The sequence below is a fragment of the Paralichthys olivaceus genome, chromosome 23 (assembly GCF_024713975.1).
Source record: "Paralichthys olivaceus isolate ysfri-2021 chromosome 23, ASM2471397v2, whole genome shotgun sequence".
Lineage (NCBI taxonomy): Eukaryota > Metazoa > Chordata > Actinopteri > Pleuronectiformes > Paralichthyidae > Paralichthys > Paralichthys olivaceus.
The window spans coordinates 9377917-9392151 of NC_091115.1; the positions used below are offsets into that span (position 1 = coordinate 9377917).

At 41.1% G+C, this 14235-nt stretch overlaps 1 protein-coding gene across 2 annotated transcripts; it reads right to left on the reverse strand.

Annotated features, from left to right (window-relative positions):
* Positions 1–1411: 1411 nt before the first annotated feature.
* On the reverse strand, positions 1412–13389 carry cntn1b (contactin 1b). Of its 2 annotated transcripts, XM_069519543.1 has the most exons (25): positions 13227–13380; positions 10873–11061; positions 10255–10399; positions 10101–10136; positions 9515–9641; positions 9238–9419; positions 8935–9030; positions 8582–8794; positions 8399–8498; positions 8108–8292; positions 7381–7505; positions 7158–7275; positions 6890–7040; positions 6651–6778; positions 6384–6556; positions 6137–6260; positions 5687–5854; positions 5421–5570; positions 5268–5338; positions 4918–5170; positions 4677–4798; positions 3593–3782; positions 3364–3485; positions 3091–3247; positions 1412–3006 (listed from the first exon to the last, which is right to left on the reverse strand). In XM_069519543.1, the coding sequence occupies exons 3-25, from the start codon at positions 10307–10309 to the stop codon at positions 2924–2926; spliced, it is 3129 nt and encodes a 1042-aa protein (XP_069375644.1). In that variant the 5' UTR covers positions 10310–10399; positions 10873–11061; positions 13227–13380; the 3' UTR covers positions 1412–2923. The 2 variants fall into 2 exon arrangements, with proteins under 2 accessions (XP_069375644.1, XP_019947611.2); XM_020092052.2 differs by lacking the exon at positions 10873–11061 and having other exon boundaries at positions 13227–13389.
* Between the last annotated feature and the right edge of the window lie 846 nt (positions 13390–14235).

Here is a 14235-nt window from a genome sequence, read left to right on the forward strand (position 1 = left end):
TGTACGATGTATTGTGCCAGGCTTTTCCAGCGTGTCCTATGTTCGTGTCTGTACATGCTTTTCTGTATTTTTTTTTATACATACATTTTCATGTTGAACAAAAACATGTTAATTCAGGTGCATTGTCTTTTTAAAAAAGAAATAAATATAAACCTATGAGGAACATTTCTAAAACCAGTTTATGATTCACAGCCACAGCAGGAATTTAGTTTGCATATGCATCCTTGATCAGGTGAGTACCACATCACCTCATTTATTTACAGGAACTCTCCCTGGGGAGGGTGGTGCCTCCTGCACATATCTTAACACAATATCAACCACAAAAACAAATAAAGAGACAAAGAGCGCACACATCTGCCAAGGCCCAACATTCCCCTTAAACCTAAACAAGCCTTATAGCTAAGGCCACATTATATTTCTCAGCTATGTTTTTTATGGATCCACATGAACTTTATCCAACACGTTGCATTCACCTCAGCCAAACATGATCACAACTATCCTGTGGTTCGGTGCCTTGCTCAGCGGCACTTTGCACAGTTGGTGTAGAAGTTGGAGTAGTTCTCATCATATTCTGATCACATGGCAAATGGGTGCTCAGATTGAATTCCATATGTGTAAAATATGCCATGTATAATGTCTTATATTCAAATCCTTAACATATACAAGAAAAAATATGAGATTCTAAGTCACATAATAAAAAGACAAACACAAAGGCTCACACAGTGCGATGCTGTTGTTAAGAGACGTACCGAGTATGTAAAAAAAGCAGGAGGAAACCTCACAACAACAGGTCATCCAAAGGAAGACTCACTCTCCCGCCATGGAAGATGCATCTTTAGTGTATCTGCCGAGACTGTGCATAAACCACAGCAGCTTTGATTTCACCTTCACACAGAATTTACCATGTGCAAGTAATTTGTTTGAAGGGAAGGAGGTAAAACGGGGCAAAACGCTGGTAATGGAGGGAAGAGGAGAGATAAAAGCCACTCACATCAGAGGCACACATAAAAATACCCTTTGTGTCTCTTTTTTTGAAACCACATAAAAATAATAAAAGACTTAAAGAATTAAATATGTGCATGTTTATAACAGAATGTAGTGTGAAAAAGATCAACATTACTATGATGCTGCACAAATACAAGGTAAACAAAGACAGATTCCCAGAGTTAATCAGCTTGTTTTAGTACGTGGTATTGTACTTTTATTAGAAGGAAAATAGATATGATAAGAGACATGAGTCACAATTCAGATTAGATAAAAAAGAAGCATCCTACAGTATATTATATTGTATTTTCTGGACTGATAGATAACTAAATGATGGCTAATAGTATGTGGATATACTGCCATCTGCTGATGTAAAATCACATTTTACATTTAATTTTTGAGAAAAAAGTCAATAGGACAATATACAGTAGATTAATATGGTCCGTTTAATGGTTTTGCAGCATGACAAAAAGTAAACTAGCTTGTGACTACAGTGATTTCATTAAAATAGTACATATCTACTGTCAAAAACCGTCACTGGTCTCAAAGGAAGTTCACAAAGTGATATGGCTTTCACTGGTGCAGCTGCAACTCAAATAGCATCTGCGAATGATTCTGATGAGGATGTAAAAATTCATGATGTGCAAAGATCCTCTGTACCCGACACCTGGCAACAATACAAAATGTATGAAGTAAAGTGAAAACAATATTACAGTGCAAAATATGAGTGGGACATTTAAAACAACACTGCATGTGCTCCAAAGAGAAATAAAGACAAATAGGCAACAAACATAAAACACATAAAACAAACTGACACATACATTATGCAGTTCTTTACAGATTAATCGTGATTAATCGTAATCGTGATCGAGTGATTGCTTATCGCTATGAATAAAAAAACAAATTCTACATTTGTAATGTTTATCCAACTAATTTAAACAGGTAGGAGCGATTAGAAAATAAAGATAAATGGTGGATGATGTACAGGGCACCATTTTTATTTAACCCTCTATCTGGACAGTGTGCAGAACGTGTAATTACACATCATTATCATATGTCTTCATTCATTTTGACTTTTGGGTTAAACTGAGTGTAACATCTGATTATGACACACACATGTTGGATCTTCTCTTCAAGGCTACATCTATACTACTAGATTTGAAAACTGTTTTCAAATGAAAACAATCTGTGTTCACATGAGTGTTTTGGCTCCATATTAGTTTTAACCCTGTTCCATGCTAACACACCTAAAAACCCAAATCGGTGCCATTGTAAACAGGAAACATTTGGTTGTTACTCCAGATTGCATGAATAATATTTCATCTTCTATGCGCGTAAGCAGTTTTATCATTGAAAAATGCAGAATTCAACTGCACAACAGCTGTTAGCAAAAACAACAGGGTCAGCAATGCTTATACACAAAGATATCCATGTTGCATTCTACACTGGTAGCTGAGGCTATAATGTAATGTCGGGGGAATGTTGATGTGACTGAGAAGATCCAATCAGGAAGTGGTTATGTCTACTTCATTGTTTCCAAAGATCTCTGTTCCTCGGTCCAGACTAATGCGCAGACCAGTTTCTACACCTTTCTGTTTTTGGCGACCCGTGGAGTCACGTGTGCGCCAGGCGTATCCATAGCAAAGTGGATGTGTTCTCAAATGAAAACGTAGTAGTGTGGATGTAGCCTGAACTGCAAACACACATATGCAGGAGTCACATGTTTACTGAATGTATCCTGTAGTTCTTCTAATAAAGTCAACATCTCTAAAAAGTGTAAGACTCAGTAAATTCTATTTCTGTGAAACAACAGCTTCAAATGTGGCATTACAGCTGAACAGATGCATGATGTTGGATCATGACAAGAGTGAAGCTCGCTTATTAAATCCACTGATCTGCTTCCCAGAGTCTTTATATATACACGTCACATAAGGAAGGCTTAAATTTCCAATCCCACAATGCACAGCGCCAGCAGCACCAAAGATGCCAGGCTTAGATTAGGTGTGATCATCGATGCTTTACCTGAGGAAACAGAAATATCATGACATGAATGGATGTAGAAAACAAAGACTCAAAAATCTCAAACATTACATTTTTTATTCTCACCCAGAATCTTAATCTTCCTGATTGGTCCATCTCCTCCCTCATAACGACCACGCACCATCAGCTCATAGTCGCCAACCTGAGGCATGGGGAAGTCCATGAAGTGCCAACCAGTGATGTAGACTTTCCCGTAAATGTAGCCAGTCTTTCTGAACATGACCTAGGAAAAATGGAAAGGTTTCGGCATATTCGTTAACGTCATCTTGATTTGTAAATTAGTGTTATTTTTTATACAAAATTAGGCTAAAAGATAGCAGCAAAACCTTCCACACCCACCTTGTAGTACAGTGGGAAGGAAATATTGCCAAACCAGTCATACTGGATGTGATCCCACCACACATACAGCCACTTTCCTGTCCAAGAGATATAGCGCCACATCCTGGGAGGCTCTGGTGGTGCTGTAAACAAAAACGTATTTATCAACACCGTGTCTGTAAATCATCATAATAAGATATCTCTGTCTGTCGCTGTTTATTGTGCATAGATTATGAGTATATGGTCTTACGAGGTCTCTTAGTGAACATCTCACAGTGTTCCCCAGGTGGTCCGAGGCCAGCTCCATTGAAGGCACGGACCTCGATGAGGTAGTGTGAGTCTGGCAGCATGTTCTCCAGCCTGGTCTGATTGACTGCAGCTGGAACAAATATGCGATGGGCTCCCGGCTCTGGGTCATCGTACTTTCTCCAGTATTTGACCTGGTTAAAAAGAAATATGTTTTACACAATGAGATGATTTTTCAGTTGCAGTTATATAAATATAAATATACATCCAGGGTTTTGTTTGATCTTTGACCAAACTAATATTGACAGTCATCATTTATCTACTCCCCCACTGTGGTTACAGATCTGAGATCTGTTAATTAGTTTCTGTGTAATCAGTTTACTGCTAATCAAGCTAGCCCTTAAATTAGCCCATTGAGGCTAATGTGTTACTAATACAACAATCTAACATTCTTGTGTGCATGTTTACTGGCTGTATTAACTACTGCGTTGTTTTCCCTAAAGAGACATAAGTTTGATCTTTCTTTGCTGAGAATTCGTTTAGTTTTAGCAAGAGGACAATATAATTAATTTGGACAGAGCCCAGCTCGGGTCAGCTGAGGGGAAAAAAAGAGCCAAACATGAAGTCTCAAGTAACAAACCGTGCACATTGATTGGCAATTTGTGCCAAACCGTGGGCATGGATTTGCAATACTAGGAATCCCAGAGCATGGTTTATAATGCACAGATTGCAAAATTGGGGGTACATTTAACAGCCAAGCTCATCTATACTTTTGCGAATCCAGTTATCTTATAAATGTACCAATTTTTGACTTGATTTTTTTCACAATATGTAGCTTTTTAGCTGCCTTTACACTTGTACACCTCCATGGATTATAAAACAAAAAAACTGTTCCTTTAGATTTTCCATTAAATAAACACAGCTACAACTTAATATCCCAACACTTCAGTAGCTTTGTAAACACAAACAAGTTGTATAATTTCTGTGGGAACAAAGAATCAAAGGCAGCTATGTTTTACAATATAAATGTGTAAAGTTGTTTAGATAGAAATCTTGAGTTGGTTGATGGGCTGCTTAAAGCTTTGTACCTGGTATCCCTCAATGTACTGTTGCAGGCCTGTTCCAGTATCGACCACAGGCAGCCACCACACCAGAGCTTCAGTGGAGGACACCGGCCTGGCATAGACGTCTGTCGGAGACTCTATAGGTACTGCAGAAATGAGAGAAAAGAAAAAAGTTGGTAATTTGCTCAGGGTTTAGTGTTGTGACCTTTCATTATCCAACAGAATCTGAGGACCCAAGACTGAAACAAACAAAAGAAAAACATACCATCTCGTGGGTAGTAGATGACTTTAGTGAGGCTGTACGGTCCGTCTCCTTTCACGTTAAACGACTTGACCTTCACCTGAAACTCTCGCACCTGGAAGTCTTCCTCAGTGGGAATGAAAAAGGGGTCTCTGTGAATGTAACGCCTCGTCTCTGGGTCCGAGATGGTCTTGTACGACCAGTCGTAAGCGTCGTGAGGCTTGAACGCGACAATGTAGCCGAACGTCTTGCCATAGAAATACCACGGCTCCACAGGCTAAAGATCAGGAGTAGAAAGAGAGAATATCAACTAGTTTTTGTACATGAAAAAGTCAAAATCTTAATTACGTCACATGAACTGCGGGGCTGCTTACTGTCCATGTAATCACAATCTCGCCATTTCTGCCTCCATATCCTGCTACATCAGTGGGTGCAATCACTGGAGCTGAGGAGAAAAGGGTCTATCAGAGTTTTTCCTTCACAACTCTCCTGACTAAAAAAATCAAACATTAGAATTTTGTTCCTACAAGCATCCCAGGTTTTAATCTTGAGGGAGGGGATGCTGGCTTCTCCGGAACCATACTCATTGGTGGCAATGATCCTGAACTGATACTGCATCCAGGGGTACAGGTCCGTCACCTCTACCTTCTCCATGCTGCCGTCAACAACGGTTGGAGCTGAGAGACATGACAGGCACCCAAGACAAATTATGCAGGTGGATATGAGATTGAAGGATAAGGACGCTCCAACTGTGGTGCGAGTAGGCCCTCTACTGGTGGATGGCAGTACTCACAGGTGCTGGCATTCCTCCAGTCATCTTCATACAGAGCCCAGTAGTGCCTGGTCTGAATGGTGTAGTAAAGAATGGGGCTGTTATGTTCCGCTCCTTTACTCCACAAAAGCTTCACCCACGTGTCCCCGATCTCCTCAACACGGATCACACCAGGGGGACCAGGAACACCTGGATTAGAAGAAGGTTGAGAAAAGAGAGTAGATGACAGAATAATAATAATAAACTGTATTTCTACTTATCTAAACAAGTTTACAAAGTGCTTTATAAATACATGGTAATAAAACGAGATAGAAGATAACATTTTAAAAAATATTAAAAAGTCAGACGTTAAAAGGCTTTTCTTGTTGGTAAAAAATTATATTAAACATTTCAACAAAACTAACAAAAAAAATCTAACAGTCTTGGGACCCATCGTCATCAGAGGAAAAAGTTGCTGTCACTGGTACTGACCTACGACCTTGAGGTCAGCATACGCTGTATCGTTGTCCACAACCGTCTGAGCCGTGCAGGTGTAACGACCCTCGTGCCAAATCTGGACGTTCTTTATTCTAAGATCACCGGTGCCATCTTCACTCTGGATGACCGGGAGCAAAAGAGTAAGGGAGAGAGATATGAAGAAGGAAATGCATCTGTCATTTTCCCAACTGCAAGACATCTGACAGATTAAAAATGAGACTAAGAGGATCCATCACCCTACCATAACACGTTCATAGTGTTGCCACTCTGAGTTGAAGTCGATGACTCTGAAATCTATCGCCCAGATGAAGGTGATGTCCAGCATGGGGTCGTATGATGCAGTGCACTCAAGAATGACCTCATCCCCAACCTTGACTTCAGTGTCTGCAGGAGCCACCGTGATGCTGGTTGCCTCTAAGTATAAAAAAAGATAGAAATATTTAAATTTTTTTTATTAAATCTGTTGTTGAGAACACAAACGTGCAGGATGTAAAATAAGCCTATTAACCTGTAATGGTGAGATAACCAGAGCTGTTGGCCTTTCCTCTGTCATTCTCCGCAAAGCAGATATAAGTGCCCTCATCATTCTTGGTGGCGTTGAGGATCTCCAGAGTCCCATCAAACATGATGGAAATGCTAAAAATGAATGTAATTAACAAAGCAAGTCAGCAGAGGACTAATGAAAATCAAGTATCTTTCAGTGATAAATTCTAATTATTGCAGCATCATTATTTCCCGTAAACTGACCGTGAATTGTTAAAGAGCAGCTCTTTGTCCTTTGTCCAGGTGAACCGAGGCCAGGGAGCAGCTCTGGGTTTGCACTCGATCACCACTCGTCCATCTCTAGCTCCAAGAAGCTGCTTCTTTACGGGGTTAAACTCAAATGTTGGAGCGCAGGCTGGAGGGAGATTAGAGAGTCAGGATCATTCAGTTGCTGAAAAGTTTTGAATACTCTATTTTGTTTAGTAGTATGTAAGAAGACATTATGAGTATAGATGGTCGAGGGATGGCTCACCGATGACTCGGAGCTCGGCATTGGCATATTTGATGCCCCAGGGATTCTCAGCTATACACTGGTACATCCCAGAGTCATCAAACGTCAGACTGGAAAACTTCAGCTCGCCTTTACCATACTGTGACATAACAAAAAACATACATACTTAAACACACAGCAAAAGCAAAGCAGAGACAGAATAAATCTAATGTAAAGTAAAGAAAGAACACTGTTGAGTTTTCACCATGTATCCGTCTTTGTACCAGCGGATGAAAGGGAAGGGCTTCCCTGACGCCACGCAGCGCATGGTGTGCTCGGAGCCGATGTCGATCTGAGTGTTGTTGAGGGTTTCAGCCCACTCTGGGGCAGCTAAAAAGGACCAGACAGGCATTTATATGGACGAAAATTAACAGATAAAGCCCTAGATGTTCGATTATGTTGACAAAATGTTGTTGCGTCACAGAGAACTTTGCAAACTTTAACATGGAAGTTCAAAAATGTATTATAGTGGACTGGAGTAAGAAAGTTTGGACCAACTTAATTGGTCACACAGAAAACATTTGCAACTTGAAGAAACACTAAGTTGCTTTATAACTTAAAATACAAGCTTGATGGGACACAAACCTATAATAGGAAGAATGGAGTGTCTATTATTACGACAGCACCCCCTGGAGGCGTGGAACTACAATATGCACTTTCATAACTTTTGCTAGTTTGCTTGCTCAGGCTCAGACCGCACCTCATTTTTACCACAGTGAAATAACGCATCCCACCTGTGGAGGGAGCCCAGGGTATAGCCGAGAGTTGTATCCACAAAGAAAAACTTGAATCGTTTGTGTTACCAATTGAAGTAGGAAATAATCTCACAAAGTTTATTGTAAGTAAAGTAACGTAGCATGTCGCTGGTCTTTATAAGACTGTGCTTTGCAGAATCCACTCTACAATCTAACGCTTGAATTAGCTTTACTTACACTCCACATAGAGCCAGGCCTTGTGCCAGTCCTTCCCCTTAGTGTTGATGGCTTCACACTCGTATCCTCCCACATCCTCATACTGCACATTGTACAAATGAAGCGCAGCTCCGGATTCACTGATCTCGTGATTTGCTGGGAGGTCTGTGGCGTCAACCTTCCTCCAAACAATATGAGGGATGGGACTGAACAAACAGAAAAAACATCATCACCACATTAATGCATCCCTGCTCTATGTGAAAGCACAAATCACAAGCACTCTTGTATTTTGTTTGTCGTTACATGACTTACTTTCCCAGAGCAAAGCACTCTAATGTAATATTGGAGGCCAACATGGCAGTAGTGTCTGGGAACTTCACCCTGATGTCTGCAGGGTACTTCCTTTCCTCCCCTGAGGCCAACAAAAACAGTAAATTACATTCAGTTTGAATAAAGACTTTTAGACTTGTTATAAATGCGGCTACTATCACCAACCCTCATCGGGGGGTAAAGGGATGAGGGGGATGAACTTGGAGAAGACACTCTGCCCGATGATGGGACTGGAAACGTAGCAGGAGTAGTTTCCTGCATCCTGAGCCTCCACCTTGGAGATGTACAGGTTCCCTGTCCGCTGGGAAACGAAACGGCGGCGATCGGTGTTCAGGAAAACTGGGAACTCGTTGTAGATCCAGCGGTAGGTCACCGCCTCTGGAGGAGAATGAGCAAAATGTTTGCGGACGCATTCTAAATTCTTGAAATGTGCATTTCCTCTTTATAAATTTCAAAAATTATTAAATGCCGAAAATAAGATGGAGCCATGTTATGAAGACATAAAAATAGGCACATACGGGGCCAGGCTTTTGGAGGTGCACACAGCAGAACTGCTCCCTGTCCTTCTTTAACGTAAACTGGATCTCTCTCCTCGTCAGAAAACTCCTCCAAAACTACACAGCAGATAAGAATAATTAAAGGATGATCACGAACAATAAAAGTATAAATAAACATAGTAACTGCAGCACAAACATTAAACAGAAATTTGGATTAACATACAAACAGTCACACTTAAAGTCGAGCCGAAAGATAAACATGAGACGAGGAGTAACACCAAGTATAAGCACCCTATTAGATACAAATAAGGTTTATATACTCACATCCAAACTTGACCCTGGCATCCTTGCTAATGACGGTGCCGTAGATGTTCTTGGCCACGCACACGTATGTGCCAGCGTGCTTCTTCTGTTTGGGGTTGGTGATAACTAGGTTCCCCCCCACCAGGCTGTAGTACTCATCTGGCTGCTCCATCAGCTTGATCTCCCAGTTATCCCGACGCCACCTTGCAGCGAAAACAAACACAACACATTATTTATTGTGTAAAAATAGTGGCACAGTACATATATATTTTTTCATGAATGACAGTCTTCGTGTAACCTGTATGAAGCTGGTGGGTTTGCCCGAGCCCTGCAGTTCATGGAGATTCTCTTGTCGGGTGAGTCCTCCGTGTAAACCACATCCACCGGCTCCTCCTCAAAGATGGGACCATAACCAGTTGCATCATCTGAAAAAATTAAATGACTTATAACTATAAGCTGATGAACAAACTAGAAATAATAATAAAACTAAAATTACCAGCGAGTGGTTGTGCAGGCAACATGAGCTTGTAGAAAGTAGAACATTTGTGCCAAAGTTGAAATAATTCTCTTCAGGCATTCTCGAGAAAACACAAAATTTTCTCATTCTCAAAGCAAAAAAGAGCTTTGAAGGGTCACAGTGACCTTGACCACCAACATCTAATCAGTTCATCTGCAAGTGTACAGAGCTCCTAAGGTGACATGAGCCCCAGAAATAGCTAATTATAGTTTCTGGTTCGCACCAGATATGACTGGGCGATATGACTTTGAATCAATATCACAATTATTTCAAACTTTTACCTCGATTACAATTAATGAACAATTATTTCACGTTCAGTTTGTGTTCAGCATGCCCTGTTTTTCCAATTCCAATAAAATGAACTCACCTCCATAAATTCTTGGCTCACCAAAGAGAACCGCCTCTACAAGAGGAAAGAAAAAATCTTTTCATCAGTCAATGATGTTCTCACGCTTGTTAAGAATAGTACCGTTTCATTATATCCTTCTGAGGAGCAGGTGTTTTATCTTCAGGTGTCTGACCTGTGATGGAGATGGAGGAGCAGAAGGCCAGGAGCAGTGAACCAGCGGAGGCCATGATGGTCAACAGACAGACTTACTGCAGCCGCACGAGTCAGGCGGACGGAAACAGGCACACGGAGCAAAACGTGGATGAACAGGGCAGGAACTGGAGATATAAGATAAAAAGATTTTAGACTGACAAGACACAACACCAGTGCTTTTAAACAATTTGTCATCTGTCCTTGCTGTGTTCAAGAAAACAGACCCAACAGTCCCGTTATGAAATCACAATTAAAGTGACAAGAACCAGATTTGGATTTGGATCTGCACCAAATTGCACACACTCATAAATATCAGTCCACTAAACATCCTTTGATTTTCTTCCATCAAGATCCATTAATTACTCTCTGAAAAATCAATAAAATGTTAAAAAACAAAACACTCTCTCTGTCTTACTATTAAAGAAAGGGAGAAAAAACTCTTTGATACATTCAGTATGTGGATTTTCCGCACCAAGAAACAGATTGAGCACAGTACTCTCTGCATTTCAGGATCTTGTGCCTATAAATGATTCAGGATGTGAGTGAGTCAGCAGAACACAGCGAACACTGTGAGCAGAGCACGCACAAGGACACGCACCTGCAGAGGAGCATGAGCCTTCACTGCATGCATGTATGTGCACGGTAGGGCAAAACTCTGCAGCAGACAGCCCCTGCTGTGTCCGTCACACATGCTCACACATCACTTCTGCAGGGACAGAGCGTGAGTCGAGGTGCGAGCAGCCGCAGCGTTTCTCTGTCAGTCACTGTTTCAACAGGATGCACGATACTGAGAGATGAAATGAAAGATGCTCAAGAGCTTTTCAAAATTAATTTGGATGTGGGAATTCTAATGTGGTAAACACTTGGAATTTGTAGCCATAAGATGTGTATCACTTAATGCCCGACATGACATTAACACAGCATTGGCCCCATGTCCTGGGTCCACCCTACTACACTGTGATAATCATTAATTAAAGTTTCTAAATACACGACACTCAAGCACAGAATGCATCTTAACTGCAATTTTTAGTGTGTGTAGTTGATGGAAACTATTTTCCCACAATTCAGGGCCGGAAAGAAAATGGATGGTAGGAAAAACATTTTGGTTAACTTCTGACCTCATTTCTTGTTGGTATAAAAACAAAATTCCATTCTAACTTCTATGAGTATGTAGTTGAAACTATGCAATTATTATGTTGAATGGATTTGTGATGGAGCTAAGGTCACCAAAAATCCCACACAGCAAAATTGTTTTGGCCCAGTTCTGGCAAACATGCTGTTGATGTATATATAAAGTATTTAAGTATAAAGGGCCCCTTCTGAGGGTAAAGAAAACAACAATTCATACAATTTTGATTAAACACATGAGGATTATTTTATAATCCATTTGTGCCAATAGATCCCTTTCACCTAAATCTTATACACTGAACCTTTAAATCTCATATAGTTGGGGCGTGGTCCCTGCTTGTGAAAAATAACTTGAATTCACAATTTACTTTGACAAAACAAATACTGTGGCCGTCAACAGCAGCCGTCACCTAAACCAGTGCCTCTACATCCTGCAGTAAAGCTGGCAGCCAAGTCTCACAGCAATGCCCTGGAGTCATTCTGGATGAGAGAAGGAGGGAGGATAATAACAAGCTACAGTGCAGGAAGAAAAAAATTTCTGTGTCAGGAGAGAGTGCATTGTCATGCAGAGGCTGCAGCGCTATCTCCTCATGTGCCTTCCTGATGACTCAACACTAACATCCCTACAGTGTACCAGCACTTGGCTGCAAATAATCCCGCAGTGGCACGGCTGTATTTCTGAAACGACGTAAGATTGGGAGACCTCTCCCTGCTCTGCATTCTTCTGATCACACTGCATCACAGGTCAAATATGACGCACAAGCCTCTATGGCACGTTTATGCACAGCTTTGACTTTACACAGATTACAGTGCCAGCAATCTGTCCCACCACTGACTCTGATCAATTCATCAGATAGTGTTTGCATGCGTCTCCCTCTGGCCAGTAATCGCATCACAGATCCTCTTTGGTCCAGAAAATTTAGGTCAGCACATGTATTAAGCCCTGTGTCTGGGTGACTGAATGAACAGTGTTTGCCGTGGTTTTGTGGCTGCATTTGACATTTTTAAAGTGGTGTTTGAATTCTGCCATAAAGGGAATCCCATCAATCTTTTCTGATTTGTTTGTTGGATTTGATTTATTTTCTCAGAGAGTCGGAATATGACATAAACACACTCAGGCCTGATGTTGACGATGTGAGGGGGGGAGGATTCACAATATTTGCAAGTTAAGAAAAGATAAGCCAGCAATGAGATGAATCGTCAGCATGAATCATTTGATTTGGAGCAAATAACAAAATGGAAAAATGTAAAAAAAAGAAAAAAGATAAAGCTTCCACACTGTGTAAATATTTTTTTAAGTTGATGTTGAGAGAATATGTGAATCAATAAGTGCTGCAATATTTCACTTTGTCCTGAATCAATATTATTTTGGACTTGATACCTTTAATGAGTCAACAGCTATATTATTGAATACAGTGCAGACAAGTCTTCAAGCAGTCTCTCGCTCATGCAGGACAGTTCGGCCTTTACCAAAAACATGCCCATGGTGCATCCAGCCCCTCACTGCGCCCTTTGTGCATCTATCCAAAATCGGACACTTTCACCTTGCTCTCCCTCCTGCATCTACTTTGTTTGCAGCGCAGCTTGCTTCATCAAACACTTATTTTCTCGTCTATAATTCCAGTCTGCAGCGCGTCGCATCAGTTCACCACCAATGACGACAGAGCGGCACCGGTAATTCACTGGTCTGCAATGCGGTACTCCGGTGCCCGCCCGGTCCATTTCTCCACCACGGAGCTCCACACGTCCCCGTTTTTACTTTCCTCTCCAGACACAAGAGCCACTTCGCTCCAGCACACGCTCTCATTAAGTTGTCGCTCTTACCTTTGCGGCACAATGAGGGGAGATTTCAATACGCTGTCCGCATGGCACACCAGCACCCGAACCGCATCGTCCTGCAGCAGCAGCCCGCCTCTACCCACCGGCTCTTTAACTTTTCCATTGGATGAGAGGGGATGAGCATCACCTCTGGGTGGCAGAGAGGCTGCGGCTGGCTGCGATTGGTCCATGAGAGAGGGAGGATGCGAAAATGCGAGCATCAAACCCCAACATCGTCGTCATGCTGCTCAAACTCGGATCCAGTGTCAGGGCCACGTTTAATACAAACAAATAAATATATGTACGAATAAAAAAATGTTTAAGCTGGTTTGGAGTAGACAATGTGCTTAACATGGATACGTTTTCAAAATATATTCAGTGATGTGTGACTTTAAGCTTTAGAGCTAACAGTAAACAAGGAATAAAACACCAAGAAACTTGGTGGGGATGGGTCGTTATATTTATGGATATTTTCATACATTTTCTAGAGAAAAATTCATGGTTCTTGATGATGAAAAAATATAAAATCCAGCATATATTGTGTGTAAAATTTGGTGCAGCATGATTGTATTTAATAGGACTGTTGGGCTTCGGTTAGGGCAATTCTAGTTTGTCGTGTTCCTAAATTTGTTCACACAAAGCTTAGTAATCCCATTGTGAAAACAGAATTTTAATCTTTTTTGTAAATTTATTTGTCTGTTTCATCATGAAACACGTGTGTACCGAAATCAGTGAAAGCAAACTCAGTGGCTGCATTTTAGGTGGCGCTGTTGAGCCATTTTGCCATGCCCATTTAAAATCACTCAAGAATAAATGAACTTTCACCACCTTTGAAATTTCTGCAAAATTGCATGAGCCCTGAAAAAGCCACCCACAGTGTCTAAAGAATAATAATAAGAATCGAGGCAAAAACAATGTACTTGGGCCCTAATGAGAATTTGGGTGGCCAAAGTTCAAAAACCCATTTTGCCTTGTTAATGCATTATAAGAACTCCTTGGGAGAAACCTGCACTGC

Excerpts from the sequence above, each read along its gene's own strand:
- cntn1b (XM_020092052.2), bottom strand. The coding sequence starts at position 10,309 with ATGGCCTCCGCTGGTTCACTGCTCCTGGCCTTCTGCTCCTCCATCTCC. Across the intron at positions 9,642-10,100 it reads TGAGCCAAGAATTTATGGAG|ATGATGCAACTGGTTATGGT; the intron begins GTGAGTTCATTT and ends TAATTTTTTCAG. Across the intron at positions 3,783-4,676 it reads AGTACATTGAGGGATACCAG|GTCAAATACTGGAGAAAGTA; the intron begins GTACAAAGCTTT and ends CTTTTTAACCAG.